Source organism: Microdochium trichocladiopsis, assembly GCF_020744255.1.
Source record: "Microdochium trichocladiopsis strain MPI-CAGE-CH-0230 chromosome Unknown B0I36scaffold_15, whole genome shotgun sequence".
NCBI lineage: Eukaryota > Fungi > Ascomycota > Sordariomycetes > Xylariales > Microdochiaceae > Microdochium > Microdochium trichocladiopsis.
In genome coordinates this window covers 259,458-282,454 of record NW_025763558.1, presented here as the reverse complement: position 1 = coordinate 282,454, position 22,997 = coordinate 259,458, and the positions used below count along the sequence as shown (strand labels likewise).

The window sequence follows — 22,997 nt, the reverse complement described above, 5'->3', positions numbered from 1 at the left end:
CCTTGTGAGCATTGAAGAATTTTGCGAGCGCCTTGATGCCATCGTGGTTCATCAGTGCGCGCAAGGGCACGTGCTGTTCCTCGGCCTCGCATCGCGCCCACCAAATTGCCGCCATGATGCCGTGCTCGGATCGCGATATGCCGCGCACAAAGACAAACCACATGACCAGGCCGTCGGCTAGGTCGATCATCCTCGCGGTATGCTCGGGAATGGTGATGAATCTGGTGAGTACACCCCGGCCGCGGGTCCGCGAGCTGGGCGGCTGGTCCACCCGCTCGATCCACTCGACTCGCTTCTAGCGGCCGCTGACTGTGAGACCGCTGGCGTCGTAGGCCGCTAACATGTCCTCGGTGCCGCCTGGCTCCGTCAAAACTGGTTTCTCCATGTCGCGATGCTGGACATGCCGACGCTGGAGCTCGCTGGCAATCTGGGCGAAGTGGCCGCGGATTCTGCCGTTTGTCCAGAATACATGCGAGGACAGGTGCGCACCGAAGCCCTCCGGCAGTCCATGTTGAGAACGGAGATCGACGGTCTCGTTGTAGTTGAGCCCGCAGGTGGCCTCGTTGAATGTGCATGTAGCAACCTCCAGGCGGAATGATGGCAGGTTTATGAGGTGCTTGACCTCGTCCACCTTAGTATCAACGGTCTCGTCAAGCGTGTTCGTGACCACGCTCTGGATCGCATTCAGTCCCTGAATGTGCAGCGCGTTGGTTGAACTCGCGTCGAAGTTGCCGGCCAAATCGAAATAGTCGGCCATATCGATGCGGACCACGAATTGCTTGAGCCGTACGGCGTGCGCGAGCAGCGCCAGAATGTGGTTGTGCTGCTCGCTGATAGAATTCAACGCTGCCTGGTTACTAACACCTGTAAGCATCGCCTCAAGCTCCTGAGTATCCGGCAGGCAGCTTAGTTGGACAACCAGATGGCCGATTTCCGAGAGCGCGTTGGGGCTGTGAGAGGCCAGAAAGGCGAAGAGCTCGTGGAAGTCCAAGAACTTGTGCCGCACTACGCTAAGCGGGCCACACCCTGTAAGCAGGTTGCACAGGAACTTGGAGTTGTGTATGGTTGCGATTCTCTGGGTATCTGCCTCATATTGCTCGCCGGCTGACGCTTTCTAAACGTTGCTCGTGCGGCCACCCTGCTGCGAGAGCGAGAGCTCGGGGCCACCGAAAATGTACTCTCCAATCTGTCGCCTGAGCTTTTGAATTTGTTGCGTCGTCAGTGCTTCCCTCTGTCTGCGACAACGATGAGGGGGAGAGCAAACCTCGGGCGGCAAGCGGTTGAGAAGGCATGTGTTTCCTGGTCTTGTCATGTCGACGTGTCCGTCATGCTGCTCGTTTGGCAGCTCCATTGGCGTTTATCGCGCTGAAGTCTACGCGGCGCAGCTTGGTACTAGTGTCGGCGTTCGTGGTAGGTGAGCTTTTTTGTTGTGGTTGAGGGTCAGTCGTGTGAGCGGACGAGGACGACTGGGGTGGTTGCAATCAGCACTGCTGAATGAGAATGCCTGATGTAAGTAACTGTCCGGGAGTTGCCTCACCATCACCCCACACTTTGCTCACCCACGGACTTAATACCTGAGGCATCAGTGCTTAAGAAGAGCCATGGGCGGACAGAAAGCTAAAGTCCTGCAATCGCACGGGTATTACAGCACACGGCCATTCAAGAGTCCCGAAATCGAGTCGAGGAGGGACTTTTGCCAGTGCTATTCCTGTTTGTGCTATTCGAGTTGATTCCAGCTGGCTCAAAATCAGTATCAGCCAAAGACAGCACTACCTCAGGATCGCATGATTTATTCAATGATGATCTTGACCATACCGGCATGCCATAAGCGGGCGGTATTTGAATGCTTTAACCCAAGCCTCGCAACATATTCCAAAGCCAATAATCTTTGGCGGAGACGGAATGCCCTTCGTGAACCTATGCGCTCCACGAGCGACAGCTATCAGTTCGAGCGCAGCATACTACCTCCAACGAACAAGCATTGCTTCGAGATCATTTTCCCCGCCCACTCGACGGGGTCGATACTGTATGCAGAATGGCGACCCGTGGGCGATCTCTTGCGCTAAATCATTTCCAATGGCATGGACCAGAATGTGTTTGCGCCAGGCTTTCCTCGGCTAACAAACAATGCAACACAACAATCTTTCACAACGACCCTAGCAGAACCAAAGGGTCCACCTGCCATCTCTGCTACCTTTTGTATATTTTCGCAAAAGTCGATGGTGCGGATTTCGTGGATCAGAAAGCACAGCTGAACTAGACTTTCCATCCCATCCTGTCTGACACAATCATGGACGGTGAAGACTGGACAAAGGTATCGGAGCGGAAGGAGCGCCGGCGCCTACAAAATCGCTTAGCACAGCGTAAATATCGTTAGTCATCCTTCCGTCTGCTCGATTGACTCTCTTGATTAACCCGCGACCAGGCAAGAAAATCAGGGACCGTCTTAAACTCTTGGAAAGCAGGGCTGAACCTGCCCAGCAACACAGCAGCAAAAAAGAAGGGACCAAGAGCCCTCAAGGTGCCATGGAAATGGAAGAAGTTCCCGTCCTGGAGAGTGTCCTCGGTGACCAGGAAGGAGGCACGTCAAATCACTCGCCAGTGCACCCTACGAGCGACTTTATACCAAAGTACGAGCTTGACACACCTCACTACTATACGCCAATCAATTTGAAGCAGGATTTCATGGCCGGCAGCCCCATATCGCAGGAAATTCAATGCAGCTACGCACGGCATCCCTATCAGGATGGCAACATATCGTGCCAATGCTTGAGCCATTTGCTTGCCCATCAAGCTTGATCACCATCGAAGAATCGATAAGTCTCTCGATGAGCACAAGGGCTCACTCCAGTGTTAATCAGGGATCTACCGTGGTGCTGAAAATGACGGCATTCATTTGAGATCTTAGCCAAGGAGTGCCAACGTCGTTCCACGCGAATGCACGTTCTCAAGAGGCTCTCAAAATTAGCCACAATACAATATTAATGCTCCCTGCGCCAAGAATGGGGACTATGTGCATGGCTCGTGATTCAGAACCAGGCAGTGATCAAAATTTCGTCCAGCCGTAGCATATTCAGATCTTGACTGAAACATTTTGGTGTCGCTCCAGGATATCGAGCCATAAATATGGATCTGTTTTGTGGACTTTTCAAAACAAACTGTGAGGAAAGTTGAAGGAATCCCCGCGCGAGCTGCCGACTCCTATTTTGCCCTATTCGGACTAACGCCCCTCTAGATGGAGTGGGTACGATGTTGTACTAGGGCAAGATAAGAGCTGTTTGTTTAGTTGGTTGGATTGTTTGAATCACATTGATTGTTTGGAATGCATTGAGTGTGCATCTTACGAGAGGCCCCCTCTGCGGCAGTACTTTGAAAAGACGCTGGACATGTTCCTCACAATGTACCATAAATCTATCATTAACTGCAAGTCCCTTTCGCCGACACAGACAATCCTGGATCAAATCCACCATATCCCAGCATGGCAGAGCGACATGTCGATGCTTGTCAAGCCCTACCCGCCGAAATCAAAGCCATTTATCGAGCTCTATTCCAAGCATATTTCCAAGAGCAACTATCCCCTCAATTGCAACGAGCCTTCGAATCGTCTTGTTCAGCTACACTGAGAGAATGTCTCCCTGGCCCTCTGTGGGAGAAAATATCAAAGCTGATTCATCCAACATGGCCCGCTACGATTCGCGAACTAACGCTTGCACGCCAGGACAATATCATAAAAGCTGTTATGCTTCACCTACAAGACTCTCTTTATAATGATATATGCTTTGAAAGCGACAGTTGGCTCGCGCATGCTGGCAGTCGGCAATTCTCAGCCAGCCTTATTCAGGATTCCCTCACTATTCTGGCGTCGGAAAGCCTGTGTCATCTTTATTCTTCCCGCTCGCATAAGCGCGAATTCTGGCTCATTGACTGCGCCATAGTGGTCTACAAAGATGCCACGAAGGAGTGGCCCTCGGGATACGAAACCCTCCTTCTACAAGCGCCAACAACACAACCATTGTCGATTGAGGCCGCCAATGGGAATCGCCGCTACATATGGGATCAACTCAGTTATCTCATCTCCCATCATTATAACCAGCTATTATTGTTCTGCGAAGAGACCATTCCACTGGTCGTTCCTGATCTCATCAAGGACAAGTTGGATTATATCTTGCCGAGATATGAACCGCATATCCATGAAAAACTACGCAAACTTCTGCCAACGACGGACTTGTATATCCCGGCAGGCACACAAACACTCCCGCTTGGACAACCATTACGTCCTCACAGACAGGGGCAGGCCGTGTCGGCTCCTCCACCAGCCTCGTGCGCGTAAGACGTAGATGGGACCTCCCAAGTATCATGTGCAGGGTGGCCCGATCTTCGCCTGGCCGTAATAGCTATGGCGGGTGCTCGGCCAAGCCGCCACTTCCGCCGAGAAGCTCGACGAGCATAAAGAAACCCAACACCTCGATAAGTCGAGTTCGGGTGTCCGTGTTGGTTGGTGCGTACTTTTGGCGATCAGTTAAAGCCGGGCCAACAGCTCATTTAGCCCCTGAAGGTCATCATGCTGTACGGGCGTTTCTGCTGCCTGAACTGGATTCTGAAGGCAGACTGCAGGGCTCAGACCTCAAAATCCCAATATGAATCCCAATCGAAATTGGAATGAGTTCATGCATGGCCGGCTGTATGTATTATTCCAAGGTGCTTGAGGATTCCTAGGACAGCAAACGAACCGATAGTCCCAGTATATTTAGCGCAGCGTGGTTACTTCAAAGTCAAAGCTTCCGATTTGCCGTTAATAGCAACAATCTTTATTTTCGTCATCTCAGGGCGGATGCCAGATGTCATCTCTGCAAGACAAGCGTGGCCGCCCTGTCATTACTAACCAATCTCCCTATCTACTACACGGTTACCTTCAATGTCTCACAATACCCCTAGGAGTTATGGCTGTGAGTGCCCGACTCGAGAATCGAGAATGGCCTGGCGTCCGGAAAGGCAGGCTTCGTCGAAGGTGCGGGCTCCAGGGTACTACTGTTACATGGCTGCACGAGAGTCGTCCGTATAGTTGAATGACGCGTGTTCTCGTTTGCAACCACGAAACTCTCCGCCCTTCTGCCTGATAACACCAGTGGTGAGTCCTTCATGTAAATTCGTGGACTCCACGGCACTGTCTATGGCATGGTCAGACAAAAGAGTGACCTTCGGGGTTCCACGTCGATGGTGGAAGGGGAATAGCTCGTCGATCAGATTTTGCAGTGCTGTTTGAAGTGTTTGTCCGGGGGCAAATGAGTACTAGAAAACATTGATGAGGATACCAAACAGCAAGACGAACAAAAAGCGTCTAAGTGTGGGCCAGATGCTTCCACACCGTATGAAGAACCGTACTCATTCGCCTGCATCCGTCAGCGCTTATGCTATTATGTCACCAAGAAAAGACAGTCAAGTGGCGACTAGGCAAAGTTTGCTCGAAAGCTCCGTCCCAAATATAGAGCTTGGCCCACGGATAGATAGGCTGCGTCAAGGACCTACAACCTCTCATTGCTCTCAACAAGCGGACCTCGCTCATCACAATGTCCCTGCTCGGTCTTCCTCTCGACATTTTGACCTTTCTGCCGGCATATTTCGACAATCTTCGAACCCTGATACAGTTACAGGCCACGTGCAGGGCTCTGCACGCTACTCTCGAACGAATCTCACCCAGAACAATTCTGGCGCTTGCTGTGCGGTCAGATTTCAAGCAGTCAAAGGCATGGGGGAGTCGGCCGTGGGTTCATACCCTCGCTTTGGCGGTTGCAGGTCAGGTCTCTGACTGGGCTATCGGGGACCTTGCGCGTACAACAAGACTCCAAGGTGCCTTTCAAGATGGCTCTCGAGGAATCTTAATGCTCGCCCTTGAAGTGGCAGGGCTGACCCTAGCTGACATTCGCGACCTGTGTGTCGATGATAGCAGCAGTAACAGCGGCCCCGGGGTATCCAGCCGGCGCATGGCCTGGATACTGAGCCGAATTGTGGCCTTCGTGGCGCAAACTCAAGGCGATCGGCAATACCAGAACTTGCTGCACGAGACAGGGATGGCGGCTGACATGGTCTGCCACATGGCCATATATGGAGAACTATTCAAGTCCAGCAGGAGGGCATGCTTGAATCCGGGCGTGAACCGGCCATGTTACTCAGCTGAAGTAAGGCGCATGTACCTCTCACGGTGGCCGCCATTGTCAGAAGTTATGCCAACCCTAGCCCCTTTTGCTAAACAATTGGGTCAGTTCACAATAAACGCTCGCCCTCAAACAGATATCACCACAGAGCACGCCACATCTGCGACGTTAAGGAAAATCTTCCAGCAAGAACTTCTCAATCTGTCAAGTAATAAAGCATGGCAGATGAAGTGGCGAACAGCGCTACACGGTGCTGCTGTCCTCACTACGCAGAGCACCGCGGAGGAGGACCTCTTTTGGACCACAACAATGCAGAGTTGTGGCCTAGCGGGTCTGGACGCCTGGTCAACGCTCCAGTGGCGTGGTATTCCTGGCTTGTATAGTTCTAGAAGTTCAGATTGGGCGAGGGAGCGGCAGGTGATAGTTGAGGAGACTCGAGAGTATTTCGCGCTGTGCCCATCTCAGATGAGCCGGGACGAAAACTGGCCTGACTTTTTTGATGATCTTCGGGTTGTTCAAGCAGATCGGCGGCATGAGTAAGGTGGCAATTTCTGTGATCATAGGACCGAGAAGCAATATGTACACTCTGTTATTAGCATCTTGTCCACTTTGGTTCAGTAAATCACTATGTTACCAAAAGACCCCGTGGTTTGATGAGCAGGAGGCCAGGTCAGCAAGAGAGGTGTTGTATCAGCAGCCAATGTGACTTGGTGCTTAAACTGTTCGTCTTGCTGACCAACCCCTGCCACCCACGGACTGGACTATTATACGACGCCAACACTACTATGGTAACGCAATCTACAGCTTGACATCCCCGTTAGTCCTTAAGTGGGCAAGAATCGCGCACGGGGCTTAGTTCCAATGCAGATACTACGCATTTCCACGCGTCGCAACAGGTCTTTGTTCTCGAACGAAGAGCGATCTGTGAGAGAGTCACCGAAGCGGTGGGTGGAAATCCCCAAGTTGTCCATCCTATGTCCGATGCTGATCAGTTTTGATATTTCTGGCCTCCTTCTGGCATGTAGTATCAAGTCAAGTCCGAGAAGGCGCTTGGGGGCCGAGACACTTGTCGAAGTACTAGGCATAGTGAATCAGTAGAAGAGGAGCCACAGTCTTTAAGTTCAAACGCGGTCTGATCAAGATCTACTAGCCGATTTACTTGCTTTATCTGCTCAATGGGAACGGTGTTGCAAAAGTCAAATATACCAGACCTCGTTTTCAATTGCTTTCAACCACTTGTACAATCCATCTCTGGGTCGTATCGTTCACAATACATGCAGATGTTGTCTCCCGCCCAAGTGCCACGCTCCATAGCCTGTCGTTTGGCTTGTGCCCTCTCCTGCATCCCCTCAATGTCTATGTCCTTGTTCAGCAAATTAATGCTAGCAAAGGTGAAGAATGTGGTCATACTCAGCCGAGTAGCGAACTGACGGCGTTCGGGATGCACCCAGGAGTAGTTCTTGGCCCTCTCAGGGAATAAGTAGATGAGCACATACATGCACTTGTACTCGCTCTGCTCCTGCACTTTGCAAGCGTGTGCAAGTACGCGCCCGTTGGGGAGAAAGCATATTTTTCGACCACTGGTCTCACCCTGTGGCTTCGGAATGGCCCTATTCTCGCGATAGTGGACGCCTTGAAGACCTTGAACCCTGCGATCAAATTCTTTCTTAGGAAACCTCTACTGGAAGGGCTTGAATCTCTCGAGGACCTCATTCTAAGATGCTTTGAGGTCAATCTTGTGGTACCGATTACAGTCCTGTTCCTCGAGGAGATACTTGACATTGCAGTGAGTTCTGTTGGGCTTTGTCCGTCCTTTCTTCGGTTCATCCTCTGGCGGCGCTGGCTGTTGCGGGGGAAACCGGAAATGGCCTTGGGATCCAGGGACTGTCGTGCACTGCTGAGAGAGAAGTCTGAAGCGCACCAAGGGGTGGCCGCGCCCACTAGGCGGGCACAGGAGGCCTTTTTCCGGTTGCCGGCCATGATTCACGCTTCGCGTAAGTGGGTCATCCGGCCCGCTGATGTCGCTGAGAGAGGGTACAGGGCATGAAAGGCGCGTGATCAACTTTCGCATTGGTTGTTCAGGGAGCACATCTCCTGCACAGTGGGCAGGGGTGACTGCACTGAGACTGTTGAGTACCTTAGGCAGTGTCATTTGCGCCGCGTCATTCCTCGAGTTTGACTGGAGACTCGGAGGACCTTCCCAGGCATCCGACCATGGGCTGGCTTCGCTTACTGACCTGTTGATGATTGCGGTCAATTGCCCGAACTTCCTTTGGTAGCTGCGTTGGAGACTGTGGTCTGTCCGTCCTTAACGGCCAAGGCCGAGTCCGCTACACGTAGGAGGTTGCAGAGGTCAGGCAGAGCTATGTGTGGGGAAGGCTTGTAATCCTGGGCAGTGAGATCATATGGGACATGACCGCGGGAGCACCAGAGATCAACTTACATACACGCATGGGGGATGATAGTTTTTTTGTAGAGATGAGGCACGGTGGAACGGTCCAGAGCTTTAAACAATGAAAACCTTCACGGCAAAAATCTGGCTCACTCAGCCCTTAAAATAACTTCCTCGACACAACACGCTACGGGTTGGTGCTATGGCGTGATCCAAGCTGCAAGGGGCTAGTTGCAAGACAACCCACCACCTTGCAGCACCCTATCACTTTATTCAGGAACTCCTTGCAATAATCAGGCGACATGGCCAATAAAAGCGACAATGTGCAAGGCCAACTAACCAGGCACCAAGACGCTCTGCAAGGCGACATAGCTTGCTACGCCACAAAACACACTGGACAAAAATTGAGACTGAACACGTCACAGAAATCCTGCAGGCGACGCTAGACGCGGCGGCGAGATAACGGAGAACCGCTGCACTGTTGACCGGAATCTGGAGCGTGGGCTGTTTCTCGACTAGTTCTAGATAATGTGTCCCTTGCATTGCCACAGTCTTCCCATACCCTCAACAATCCGACGCTGCGCTGAATGGGGAGACGACGTATCCAAGAATCCCAATACTCTGGGTGAAAGTTCCATCATCGGCCGCACATCTCCAAGCGCCTGGATAAAGCAAAAAACATGAAATCAGTAGGTGTACTGGTCGGTGATCAGCATCTGTTGTCCTCCAGCACTTAGGACTACATGGCCAGCGATGGGAGAGCACTGCATGTCTTAAACACGAGACGAGCAGGAGGAATTACGACTGTACAATTTAGTCCCGTTATGTGGTGAGATCTTCGATTGGTTCTCAGGTTTAAATCTGGATTGCTACTGACAGAAAGGTGTTTGACGGCCCACGTCCACCTACAGGGACTCGACGTTGAACCAAGACTCGTAGAGTACAATAGCGAGACCCTGTTTGAGCTTTGTGCATGCACGTCCTCGTTGCGGCTACTCGATAAAGCTTGTCTCTACATGTTCTGCCCTCCAAGTCAGTTTTTCCCTGGTGTTGAACTACAGGGGTCGTCGCTCCGTAGCATGCACTCGTTGACATCGAGCCACGCTGCGTCGCTGTTGTATAACACTTATCCGCCCCCCAAGCCCGGCTGACACCTTCGCTGTGACAATTCATCTCTTCAGCGCTGTTCCTCCTTCGTGCTCAGGTGATCGGGCAAAGCCGGAACGTGTGTGCGTGTTGGGGGATCTCTTTTGGTTACATGAGATGTAAGGCGAGCATCTGAACACGTGAACTGCGATGTCGATAGCCTTGACTCTGTTGACTTGCTTATCTCGTAGTCTGGCAAGTGCCATAAAGACGCTGTTGTGTTACTGTACTACTTTGTGGATATCTAACTCTATCTCATTGTCAAACTAACGAAACTGCTGGAAGGGTAGCCCATTCTTCCGTGGCCATCAGGACTGTCTAGTAGCCAGCTAGGCACTTTTATACCCTTTGCCGTCCCTGCATGATTACGAGCCCCGGTACATTGTACAGGTTCAGAGAGCAGAACAGCTTGTGGAGCTCGGAATTCTCTACGCCATAGTGAGCAGCGGTAGTTGGATGAACAGCTATTTGAACACGTTGTAAGCACTCCGGCAGCAATGAAGTCAAGTCTGCCAGCCCAGCCTTTCCATCGACTAAGCAGCTCAGGTCGATAGTCAGTCCTTCGAGGTGTTTGAGACCCGCCAAACTGACAAATTAGTCGTCTTTCCGCGGCTTGAGGTCCACTCGTAGTTGTCGAATCTCTGGGGAAGATTCGCGGATGGCATTCCCCACGCGATTGATGCCAAGCGCCTGTCTGTCGGAGACGCCAATGAAGATGTCTCCAACCGATAGATCCGCCAACCGAGGGCAAGCTTGAAGTAATTTGGTGAAATCCGAGTTGCTGTCAAGGGAACAATCATGTATCGTGAGTTTTCTCAAATGCTTAAGGCTGCATGTGGTTGATGTCCTCAGATGAGTGGAGCGCAAGGACAAACGCAGTAGTCCTGGGAAAAGATGGAGTTGTGCGAGTGAGACGTGTTCTTCTTCGCGGATATCGTGAATGAGGAGCGTGTGAACCTTGGTGAAAGGCCCCTCACGGCTCTTGGGAGGGTTTCTCTGCGAAGGGACGGGTCTCCGCGAACGGACAAGGTCGCAGCCCATGATTGTCATGCTCTCCAGATTTGGCAGAACTTCCCCGAGCAATACGAATTGGAGTCGGACAATCTCAGCATGACTCCACCCTTTCTGATAGGAGGACTGCACACGACGTTTGAAAAAGCTTTGGTTCTTCGATCCAAGGCAGTCAAAGTTCTTTCTGGACAGCCCCATGCCGACTCCAAAAGCCGGGTTTTCGAGCAGCTCTGTAAAGTCTTGGTGGGTGACTTGGCTTACGCCGCGAACTTCTGGTCTTAGGTCGCGAAACTGTCTAGGGATGATCTCAGGATGAGGTGGATGAATGTCAACATGACAGACACCAAGGCCCAGAACCGGGTCCTCGAGAATCGGAGCAAAAGCGCGGCTGAAGACCCTCCCTCTCTGTCCCAAATGGCAATGCTCTGCGGAACATTCTCAAAAGGACTCAATACTGAGGTCTTTAAGCCCCTCGATACTTGGCCGAGCTGGAAAAGTGACTAGTGATCGAGCCATTCCATGATGATGAGGAGGAGCTCGTGTGGAAGACTGAGAAGGGAACAGCTCGCGACGGGCGCTTCAGGTGCCTGTGAAGCCTTCGTGGTCGCAGCCCCGGCGTTGGAAGTTGTGACGCGTCCCATTTCGCTCGAGGAGATGTGGGAGGAGATGATAAGCTGTAGAGGGTGTCAAGGGCCCGGACGCGCACGGGAAGCAGACCTTGTTGCGACGGTGAGGTCGCTGGCGGGAGAGGCTCCATGGGATCCACGGAGCGAACCTGGGAATAGGAGCAGGCTACCCCGCGGCCCCACTCCCCATGGCAAAACTGGAGGCCGAAGCGGCTAAAGCACGAGATAAAACTTTCACTGCATCGCCCAGCGCTGCCCATCGCGACAACAGCTTTTGAGGCGGCATACATAATCATGTCAGTCCTCTCGAGCTGCGCAACAACTAGTCGATCTCACAAATCATCGCGTTGCTTCTTGTGGCCCAGCAATCAGGATTATCGCCGACGGCTTGGCCTGCACCCTTTTGAAGCGTGGTCGATTTGCCGTTAGGAGTGCAGGAGGGCGTCGAAGGATCAAGGTGTTACAGGCGTTGGCGGACCCGATCTTTGATTGCGTCCCTGTTCAGGAAAACAACGGAACGCTATTGTCAGACATGCAAGGCGCAGAGACGCCATATACATAATTTAGCGCAGTCAAGCTGAGAAATGTTTTGTCTGAATGCCTAGCGTATGCGATGCGCCCCGGGAGCATCCAACTACAAGCCCTCGTGTACGCTAGGTTGCCAGCAACGAGTGCGATAACATTGACCTTGGAAAAGGCAACAGGGTCTGCCCATCAGCTGCGCATAGCGCAAGCCTATGTGCGTTCACGTTCAAGACGCTCAGGTACACAGAGTTCACAAGTGTGGCGTTGTGGTTATGAAGGCTGCTGGGATGCGTTGCGCCGTTTGTAGTTGTGGTCAAGGTCAAGCACAGAGCAGGAGCCGAGGTCGTGTGCGTTGAAATTCAGGCCGGTCAGCACGTGTCAGGTCACCCACACACGGAGGGTCGCCACACCGTGGTCCGGGATGGACGGCAGGAGTAATTTGTTCCCGTGACGGGAAGACTTCCGTGACGATGCCGCAAGCGTTCTGAGCATGTCGACCTGACGGCTGCCTTGTCAACCGTCCGTCCTGTCCTAGGCAATCCCTCGTTGAGGATACCGGACAGTCCTCACACGTTGGCGCAGGATGTCGTCCATTCTCCGAGAGTCTCCACACCCATAGCGCCAGTGAAGGCAGAACGCCACTGGTACTGGTCCTCCGGACGTCCAGAGGAGTCCGCCCCTTTCAACCTGGAGGTAGGCCTGTCACCCAGTGCGCAAAGAGATGGCCGATTTAGCCCGATTTTGCGCGTAACAGACGCGCATGTAGGTTTGTGCTTTGGAGTTACCACAAGCGTGTTGCGCACGCGCATGGTACACTGCTTCTACAGTCCGGACACTGTAATGCAGCAGCCCCTGGCCGTGCTTCCTCATCTTGCTTGTCCCTCCCCTCGACTGTCCACTATGCGAGAAGGGAGGACTCTGATAGGTATTGAGTGGCGCGGGAGGGCTACATTCATGTCGTTCATGCCTGCAGTCTGCAGGGTTGAAGTGACCTACCCGCCATCATTGGGGCGAGCCAGGCATCTAACTAAAGTGGAACAGGTAGGTATGTCATCGTGCTGTCTAGCCCTCGTTTTGCGACGTGAACCAGCATGTGGTTCTTTGGAATATATTGAAGGACTTGCCTTAATCTCTAGCAGCATTCGACTGGCGTCCGCAGCGCACCTTACATCATCTTTACTTCGCCTGTGTACATGCTTAAATAGCAGCGATCAGCGCCCTGTTACCTCGATCATTGCTTGTCTGGAGCACAACAAGTTTCTTGCTCTTTGGTCATTGCGAGGCACTCGACGCCTCTGACACCGGGGACATAGCACTATGACGATGTCCTATTGAAAACTCACGAAGACTTGCCTGCTGATGCCGCTGAGAAGCAGACCTTGCATGGAGAACTGGTTAGACCATTCCGGACATCAAACTAAGTAAGCTTTCTCAGAGGTAGCTTGATTCCGCTCGTCGCCATGCCAAGCGACCCAGGCGGCGCTGGGTCCTCATATTTGCCAAGTCACAAAATCAACAAGAAAGCTGCGTGACCGCGTGGTCAACAGCATGCGTGCCTGCACAGCCGTTGCCTAGCTCAGTGCCCACCTGACTTCTATATATTCTGAGCGCTCCTTGAAGACGCCAGCTATGCCGTTGGATACTAGGGCAGCCGAGCAGCGGAAGTGGCTCGATACATATGTGACCCTCCTCGCCCGCAGAGTCCTACGCAGCAGCTTTGGCGGTGAATGAGCCCGCCGGACACGGTCACTAGTGCGCAGGGAGGATTGGACGAGATAGCCAGGTTCCAGACCTAGAACCGCTGTTGCAATGACCGCTGTTCCGACTACGTTACTTAGACTTGGCAAAGCCCGACGACGTATGGGCAAACTTGAGCTCGGACACTTCGCGTCAAGGGGAAAGACCGGATTCTCGTGAACAGTAGTTTTCTTATCGAATTGGTGTGCTAGACTTTCATGAAATGGACCGTTCGTGTTGGCCTACCCGCACAAGCCTTGGCTTACGCTGGGCGAGAGTGGCGCGTATCAACGGCCAGATGGACGCCAGACGAACCGATCACCATTGGAGGCGCCAGTGCAGGCCAAAGGGCCACGTCGTGGAGTGATATGGGACACGCATAATTTCACCACCATCTGTCAGATATCCTGCCGTCCGATGTCGAGACATGGAAACCGGATGCCCACTTTGTTGTTGTACTCTCCGCGTTTGAGCTTGTTCCAGCTGAGTGGCTGTGATGTGGGCACAGCCGAGACAGCTCAGAGACATCCGAGACACGCTGCCACAGCACAGCGTGAGGCATTGAGGCTTGTCCGAGCCCTTGCCCCTTACTGTCTCCAGCCATTCTATCTTGCGAGCAGCGGAGCGTGATCTAAGGGCGCTGAGCTGCGGGAATCAATTCTCCGGGTGGCAACGTGGATGGAGGCTGGGTGACTGTCCCACGCAGGCCAGAAGGGTCGTGCCCATGGCACTTTCGCTCATATTATCATTGTGGCACATCCTTCAAAAAGCAGCTCTGTGGTTGCCTGTTGCATTGATGCAGCTATTTCGGGGGCAGGCAACCTGCCTGGTGAGAAATGTTTCTCTGGCTTCATGAGCGCCGCCATGTTGGTGTGGCCACAACTTCCTGGATTTCCGCGCGTAGATTAATTTGCAGGCATCCATATCGATAGGTTTTACTTAAGTACGTACATTATCACAGCACAAGCGCGATGGGACACCGCCGTCTTTCAGAACTCACTACGCGCAATAGCACATACCACGACGGACCTCAAACTCTGACCAGGTCGCTCTTGTTCCTTTGAGTCCTTCGAATCCCGACCAGCTTGATGAGCCACAGCCTTCTCACAAACAACAACCTCCTGACAATCACCTCTGAAGTGCGCTATACAATATATCCAGGACTTCACAGTGTGTTTCACCCCGTCGGATTCGCCCTTGCCCTAAATCTTTGAGCTGACTTCGAGCCACACGTTGCTTCCACCAAGATATCACGCAGCTGTTACGCACGGCTTAGACTCGGTTCACGAATACGCCCCCTTCTGTGCCGTCTCAAATCGAGTTGGCCATTAGCTATCGTCCCGCCCCTTTCCCATTCACGCGGCACTGCATTAGCGGGATCGCAGATAGGCTCGCAGAGTTTGCCCGGGCGGCTCCACCTCGGCCAGCAATTCTTCCAACAGCGTATCGACAAGCCCTCGCACTCGTCGCCATTTCTGTCGACAGCCACGCTACGTGCCCTGTCTCCATCCCCGTCGACATTGGCAGGTACTATCTCGACCCAGCCGCAGCACGCTGCACGCTGCACTGCCACCCGGACTGAGCTAGAAGCGAGCAACAGCGACCAGCCAGGCGCGGACGACCAGCAGGCTATATACCGACAGGTACCTGCGGCAGGCCCTGCGCCATGGCGCAGAACATGCAGTGCCGGCAGTTTATCGTCTCGAGCCCAGACAACTCAATCCCCCCAGCGTCACCCCGCTCAACCATATGGCATGGAAATGGGCATATGCCTATCACATTGTCTCTGAGCGGGAGTCAAAGTACACACAGACCTGGACTCCGGAGCACCTTTCATGGGACAGTCTCATTCCTGAGAATCCGGTGAATATCGCTCAATGTGTGTTTTACCCGATCGTGTTCACGTTTCCTTGCAATATTGGGCTGACCTTGAGGTACAGGACGCTTCTGCCGGCTTCCACTCAGCTCTCCCACGCACCCAAGATTCGCCTGTCGATCACTCCCCTCCAGCGGCAGCAAAGTCGTCTGGCTCGACTTTCCCTGCCCACCACGGTGGCGGCGGTCTGCCACAGATGGACTCGCAGATTCTGTCGGGACAGCCATCCGGCCAGCAGCACCCACAGCCTCAGCAGGCACATCTGTCACAGCAGGCTCGCGATTTTCCTGTTCTGGTCACTACTGGGGCTGAACATCAACAGGCTCCTTCGTGCTACACTCTCGCCACATTTGACATTCTGGAAGCAGAACAGCCGTCTTCCCAGGCCCACAAGGTTCCCGCTCTCGAGGCCGGACATCTGCCGACCCATCAGCCCCATTCTGACCAGCATTTCTGCGAGTGGTTTGCCCAGCGACACCGCGAGCGCCTCCAACGGCGTGAGCCGGTGCACGAGATCAACCAGCTCGCCCGGCTTCAGAATCTGTTCTCGGTGGAAGCCGACGAATAGTCGGGCTGGCAGAGCAGGTTGCTGCTGCTGCTGCTGCCGGGTCGAGATGGTCGAGATGGAGCCTGACAAGATGGGCGGAGACGAAGACAGGGCACACAGCGTAGCTATCGAGACTGACGGCGAAGATTGTGGTGCGGCCTCGGCTCGCTGCTGGTGCTGGGCAGCGGCCTGCTCGAGTTGCCACTGAGGGAACTCTCTTGCGATGAGCTTATTGATCTCGTCCACCGGTTCATGCCGTTGGAGGCGCTCGCGGTGTCGCTGGGCAAACCACTCGCAGAAATGCTGGTCAGAATGGGGCTGATGGGTCGGCAGATGTCCGGCCTCGAGAGCGGGAACCTTGTGGGCCTGGGAAGACGGCTGTTCTGCTTCCAGAATGTCAAATGTGGCGAGAGTGTAGCACGAAGGAGCCTGTTGATGTTCAGCCCCAGTAGTGACCAGAACAGGAAAATCGCGAGCCTGCTGTGACAGATGTGCCTGCTGAGGCTGTGGGTGCTGCTGGCCGGATAACTGTCCAGACAGAATCTGTGAGCCCTCCTGTGGCAGGTCGCCGCTGTTATGTTGGGCAGGGAAAGAGGAGATGGGACGCTCTTTAAGCCAGACAACTGAGCTGCCGCTGGGTGACGCTGTCGGGGCGAGAGCGAGAGGCGGATCTTGGATACGCGGGAGAGCTGGGTGGATGTTGGCGGAAGCATCCTGTGTGTGTGGGAACAGGACAAGTGGAGGAGAGGGGGGCGAGAGAGGTTGGCTGGCGAGCATATGACTGTCATACTGTTGGTGCGCGGAACTCAAGGCACACATGTACCTGGACTCCAGAGCATTTTTGCACAGCCCTTTCGTTCCTGAAATGCCAGTAAATATCGACTTGTCCATAGTGTGTTGCCCTGATCGTCCAAACGCACACACAAGCAATCAATCAATCAATCCAAACACAACCACGCCTATCTGGCTGACTTCCAATCACAGAGTACTTTCACTGACACCCACATGGCCACTCTTCAAGCCCAGGATCCCGTCGACCTAGCGCGCAGTGACAGCTCTCTAACCGTCAACCGTCGTCCTCGGCTTCGATTGCGATCACGGTCACCCCGATGATAACTCACGATCCAATAATAGACCATCGATCTTGGTGGCGCATTCCAAGGTCTACAGATTTTATGTGGCAGCATCAGACATATGGAGGCTTATTTCTCTCCTCCGCCTTCCGTCGTTTCCCAAAGCCTTCTTAGAGTATCGCCTCACCGTCACGCGCAGATGCAGTTGCCAAGAAGCCAAGTGGTCGCTGCTGCAAGTTTTCATGGTGGCCGCCTCCGCACTGAGCGAGTGGTAGGTTTAGAGCAACCAGGCTTGATAATGTTCATACTTGATGTCTGGAGCTCTTTTGATGTGAAGGGCACCGGCAGAGTGATGCTTCTCACCAACACCAACGCTCGCGATGCCAGGATCGGTTGTGCGTTTACCTTGCAACGTCCTATCGCGATTTTCAGGTACGAGAGTGTCATCGCTGGGGATGTGAAGGGCTGTCGACCCGTGCCATCAATGTGCCGAGCCTGATTGAGATGGTTGCCGTGGATGTTCGTGAACACCGCCTCATCGCTAGTGATGCAATCAATTCGCCCGTGCGAGCGAGCTTGATCAAAAGACCGGTGAAGGTGCCGTTGTCGTGAGTCCGTCCGCAGTGCTCTATGTGTTGGCGAGACCATGTTCCTTCTTGCTCGCTGCTGTCGCCGCCTTTAGTCTCGGCACGTCTCGCCACGTTGCAATGTCTTGGGCAGGAAGTAGGAGTGTTGGGTGGCATGAAGTCCTGTGTTCGGCATGCCGACAGTTCGTATCGACGGACTAACTCTTATCGCTGTTGGCTTCAGACGCTTCATACGCCTCAAGGCTGAACACAAATGCCTGGGCACGACCTGGTGCGAGTTGACGTGGTAACACAGCGTGTGCATGTCGTCTCTCCTTGAACCGCCAATTGTGCGATTGCCGGGAGCTATCACGCTGTGCAACAGGGCTGCTGCTCTACTGAAGGCTGAGAGCGCGATCTTGGCATCGACGAGTGGTACACGCGGTTTCACGAGCCGCAGGCTGGGCCGGGCAAGAGCATTGTGGTCGAAAGAGTAGATCTTGGTTGCGGCTAATGGGGGCAGCAGCAGTCCTTCATCGCGCTTCATGATCTTCGACCGTGACCTCTGTCTGCACCGTCCTTAGCAATGCTGACTTTGGCCATCGCTGAGTTTGGCCATGATTTGATGCTGAAGGACTTTCGTAGCTGTGGCTAGGGTCGTCGTCCGCTGCCTTTGGCATGAGTACTGCGAATACAGCCATCGACGAGCATTACCCGTGCGTTCCTGATGTCGTCAATCCCGCTGGTCGTGCTGTCTACCGGGGATCATGGTGCGACTCGTCCGGTGTGTCTGGTTGCGGGTTGCGGGTTTCGGGTTTCGGAGACGGTGTGCGGTTCAAGGTGTGCAGCGCATGCCGGCTTGCCGTAGACGTCAGTGTGTCCTCAGCGTCGAGTACTGCCAAAGGCGTGACGGTGCAGGTCAATCGGAATCGCAATCGATGGGCCGGAGCAGTGCCATGGAATGATGTGAGCTTGCGAGCGTGCAGGTGGGAGTTGGACGGGGCAACCTTCTTCTCGAACTTCATTGATCGTCTAGTGTATTGTTTCTAGAGTTGTATATGCGTGAAATTGACGTCTATGCATCGTGCTCGTCTCATACAGCGGGTCATGCCGCCTTGGGTATTTCGTTCTCGCCATAACCTCTCCATCATGGTAAAGCCGAATAAACGCCGAACAACTCTTTCTCCATCCAGTATCGGGCTTTCGAATGCAAATGGATTGCCCGATGTCTAACTTTCTATGCTTGCATGCAAGCGATGCCATGCAATCATCTAGTGTCGCATTTAGTGTATCATGTGAGGCCTGCAAGACGTTGTGCAGCCGAGAATAGAGTCAGACGACTCGCCTCTCCATCGGGACATTGTGGGAGAATTGGATTTCATCGGACGAGCCCAACTCTTCTCTTTGGCAGTCGCCGACGTTTCGCCTTGTTGTCGTTGTGATCAGGGCTGCCTGCATTGGGATCTTCTGAAAAGCTCACGTTCAGAACTTCTGGTAGAATTTCACACCGCCGTTTGGTCGAACCTTTCTCCGGACAGGGCGTGAGCTCGTCTTTGTACGTGACCATGCCGTTTTTGTTGAAGTCACCAACCACCTCCCGACCCAGTACATGACCAAGGCGCTCTTTCAGACCGAGCACCGGCCATACGGGTACTCGGGTGTGCTTGATGTGGATGTCTGCAGGGCTTTCGGGCGCCTTATTGGGTTGATCGAACATCTTAATGCGTGCAGCGGGCACGACCGTGGAGTAGACGATGAAGCACTCTTCCTCCTCAGAAACTGTGATGACGCGGACTTCGACGTCTCGGGGAATAAAAAGCGTCCTCCGGGACTGTGCATCGACGGTATAGACTGCTTGCTGAGCGAGCGCGATAATGGCAGCGACAAAGTACGGGTCCTCGTCCATGTTGCTGGGCCTAAGATTTTTGGAGCGCAAGTCATGCAGCCGCTGTACAGGGCCGTTATCTGAGCCGTCCGGCGAACGCGGTATCCTTCTGCGGTCACGCCGAACGTGATCGAGATAGCTTCGACTTATATAAGCCAGCACAGGATTATTTTGCGTCTACAAACATGAGATTAGTGTCACTGCGCAAGGTTGAAGTATTGGAGCAAGGCACGACTTACAGGACTGCTGATACTTTTCGACGACAAGAGCTGGCTGGCGGATCTATTAGAGCACGTGGCAGCCGAGTCGAAAGACGAAGATCCCGAATCCGGGTGTTTCCAGATGGCCTGCGCCCTGACAGCCTTTGCATAGCATCGACTTCCAAAGCGAAGGTCGAGATCGGCAGACGTCTTTCGGCGGGACAGATGTGAGGGGAATAAGGTCGAGAGGATGTCCTTGACGGCATGCGTCTTTGTGAGAGGCACCTCTTCCACTGCCAGAAGCGCATTGAGATCTCGTCGGAGTTTGAGAACAGTTGGCGGGATGCGCCGCGATCTGCGTGGCGAAGTGTTTGCGGGCATGGGAGTGCGCTGGTCTGGTTGTTGTGAGAAGCTGACGCCCAGCAGCTGTGAATGCAATGGTGTCCAGCAGATGGGCAGGATGAAGAGTGATGTGCCTGGGTGTCGTAGCATCGTAGAGTTGAGGGAACGTGCCTCGGGGACGGTGTGGCCGCGTCGCATCCTTGCGCGCTTGCTCGGAGGCGTATTTGTAGTCATGGTGGATGTCGAGCTGGGAGTGAGGGTGTGGCAGACTTTCGTCTTGGGGTCGTGATTTGCACTCGCCGGGGTTGAAGTTGTTGAGAATCGAGGATTTGTTATTTGTGTCACATTGGGAGCGCTTGGGCTACTATAACCATCGATGCCTGTTAGTCATGTCGATCGAATCGAAACAGACAGGGACGCACGCAGGGGAGCAGAACGCATTCGCCCGTCCTGCAGGGCCATGTGCTTCTCTGTGGTGGGATTCGGGAAATTTGAAGATCAAGGTTGAGAAATGATACGATCGAACAGGACTGTATAGCAGGGCGCTTGGGATTTGGGGAGTGTATGGCGGCGTACTGCTGCGGGCGTTTACCCACACACCTGCAACTGAGACCCTGCCCAGGAGGCTCAATGTCGATCAGGGATGACTTCCACTGAGCCATCGTCAATTATGCTTTCGTCCGCAGTGCCAGTTCAGCGCTGCTAGGTTGAGAGGCAGAGGTGGAGAAGAAGCGGCTGGAGGCAGGGGTGGTGGTCCCTCGAGTGGCGACAGAATGAGGTGGGAAGAAGGTAATTAAGAAGCAGCGCGCAAAGCGCGTTCCTGCAACCACTTTATGGGCGGCGGGGCCCTCCCTCCCTGCTGTCCCAATGCTGCGTGGCCCCACCTGGCCGCTGGCACGAAACCTTGGAGGCCCGCTGCAAGCACGTCCCGATTTAGTAACAGCCAACACCAACATGTCGCGCGCGCACGTGACCTACACATTGACGGGAGCAACTGGTGGCGCGGACAATTGACAGAACCTGGAAGTACGGAGGGCAGCGTTGCACTTCCCTGTCAATTGCCTCACCGCGTCGAAGTCAGCGACGTATGAACGATGCCTTGAGACTGCCTACTTCGCTGACTACTGTGGGTTGCTGGAACAGGGCATGAGTAGCATACACCGAGTTGTGCACAGATCCAACGCGCCCACTATCAAACCGTGTGGCACCTCAGCCCTCGGCTCAGTCAAACCCGGCACCGGGCGCCGTATGCATGCGCCATCTCTTGGCGGACGGTTACGTCAATCCCCACATCGACCCCGGCATGAGCTGCACTACTATGTATGGAAGCCAAACAATGCCCCCACAACCAATTTGTATCCCTGCTCGATAAGCGGCTGGGGAAATGACGCGACCAGCGAAGAGCATAGGAAAGACACGAGCCTGGCAGGGGCCATGAACCTGCACAGTATTCAGCCATGTCAAAGTCAGAGTACGATTTGCGCGAACGAAGTCACTGCCACGTGCAATGCACGCGCCTGCACGTTTGTGCATTGTGCAACAGCCCAGTGTGCAGGTTGCCATGCACTCTCTGGCCTCTGCGCCTCCGCGTCTACCAGCGGAGGCATCGGGGAGGGCCCATTATTTCCCTGCCAAGTGTCCGCGAGGCATGCAGTCGTTCCGTCTCCTCGGCCTTACCGGCGTACTTGCGATGGCGAAAGACAACGTCCAATGTGTACATTTTACTGCCCTGCGGTAGCCAATATGCGGCTGCCACATCATGCCGAGTTGTTCCTTTATGGCGCCGTGGCTACCCCCTGACAGGCAGCGCTGCGTCATGTCGAAACGAGGCAGGCTGAACCGGGATCGTCAGCCCGTCTGAGTTCGTCCACTGAATTTGTAGCACAGCGTGTGAATGTTGTGAGTATCAGCTGAGCCACGGGCCGGATTGTCATGCTAGACACACTCGGCATAAGAAGTCGCAAGTAACGGAAGTGTGTGTACCGCCATCCATCTCAGCAACACCCATAGTCCAACTACATAGCTAGACGAAATCGGACACTCGCCATGGACAAGTCAATACAACCGGAGAGAAATACAGAAACACCAGATTGCGATTACTAACTAATCTCCAGCCGAACGGGGCCGACTCAGCCGAGACAGCCATTGGTCACGCAACAACAATGTCAAACGCAACGCGCACAAGAAGCAGAATTGTAGTCAAACAGCATAAGGCTGTGCATCTGTTTAGCGCGTGCCTCGAGGAATAGAAGGTCCCTGAGTCCAACAATAAGCATGAGCTACACGCATCCTCCAGCAGTCTCGCGACGGACGCGCGAGGCACCACGGACGTCATGAGTCTGGCTCGTGCTGTGAACCCAGTGGCTGGCCGCACGGTGGCATCGCGGAATGCGCAAGGCCTCCTCTATGCTTGTCCGGAGGTAAGCTGGTCTGGAGGGCAAACGCCGTCTGCTGGCTGCAGAGCCTGAGGATTCCACGACTTGGAATATGTCAGAAAGTGCCACACCCCTTGCAGGGATGTTCTCTTGCCGGGTATGATTGTGTCGCATCACATGTTTCCTGGACTGTTTATGTCATTGGACACTTCACGTGCCGTCCCAACCATTGATCAGCAGACCAGCGTACTGACAATGCACTGGCTTCTGGGAGTTCAGATCTCAAGATTGGGTTTGCGCGCATAGCGAAGGCCGTGGGTTTAGGGTGTGCAGCGGTCAATGCTATCTTTCTGTGGTACCACTTGCCAACGTGTCTGCTTTCTTTCCTGTACCTAGTGACCCTCCATGATGAAACCTCCACCTCGAGGTCACTCAATCCTCCTACCGGCTCGTTGAAGCTGTCGAAAAATGGAGTATTGACCGCTGTTCCTCATCGACGGCCCGCTCAGTCATATCTTGGGCGAGAGAATCTTCGCAATGGCCA

General features: G+C 53.9%; 5 protein-coding genes across 5 annotated transcripts; 1 reads left to right on the top strand and 4 right to left on the bottom strand.

Moving 5' to 3' along the window:
• Positions 1–295: 295 nt before the first annotated feature.
• On the bottom strand, positions 296–1,351 carry B0I36DRAFT_369924 (uncharacterized protein; the record flags this gene model as incomplete). Its single annotated transcript, XM_046159849.1, has 3 exons — positions 296–1,048; positions 1,121–1,198; positions 1,265–1,351. 3 exons carry the CDS (start codon positions 1,349–1,351, stop codon positions 296–298), a joined length of 918 nt encoding a protein of 305 aa, XP_046004477.1.
• Positions 1,352–7,380: 6,029 nt separating this feature from the next.
• Positions 7,381–8,132, bottom strand: B0I36DRAFT_356198 (uncharacterized protein; the record flags this gene model as incomplete). Its single annotated transcript, XM_046157557.1, has 2 exons — positions 7,381–7,676; positions 7,928–8,132. The coding sequence occupies 2 exons, from the start codon at positions 8,130–8,132 to the stop codon at positions 7,381–7,383; spliced, it is 501 nt and encodes a 166-aa protein (XP_046004476.1).
• Positions 8,133–9,880: 1,748 nt separating this feature from the next.
• On the bottom strand, positions 9,881–10,905 carry B0I36DRAFT_340523 (uncharacterized protein). Its single transcript, XM_046155950.1, has one exon. The coding sequence runs from the start codon at positions 10,897–10,899 to the stop codon at positions 10,285–10,287; it is 615 nt and encodes a 204-aa protein (XP_046004475.1). The 5' UTR covers positions 10,900–10,905; the 3' UTR covers positions 9,881–10,284.
• Positions 10,906–15,466: 4,561 nt separating this feature from the next.
• On the top strand, positions 15,467–16,033 carry B0I36DRAFT_356196 (uncharacterized protein; the record flags this gene model as incomplete). Its single annotated transcript, XM_046157556.1, has 1 exon — positions 15,467–16,033. One exon carries the CDS (start codon positions 15,467–15,469, stop codon positions 16,031–16,033), a length of 567 nt encoding a protein of 188 aa, XP_046004474.1.
• Positions 16,034–18,592: 2,559 nt separating this feature from the next.
• B0I36DRAFT_340519 (uncharacterized protein) lies at positions 18,593–20,313 on the bottom strand (the record flags this gene model as incomplete). The annotated part of the gene is made up of 2 exons (XM_046155949.1): positions 18,593–19,713; positions 19,776–20,313. Coding segments are annotated over 2 exons (1,222 nt in total), but the record flags the coding sequence as incomplete, so codon positions are not given.
• Positions 20,314–22,997: the final 2,684 nt, after the last annotated feature.

Coding starts and splice junctions, on each gene's coding strand:
- B0I36DRAFT_340523 (XM_046155950.1), bottom strand. CDS start 10,899: ATGGGGCTGTCCAGAAAGAACTTTGACTGCCTTGGATCGAAGAACCAA.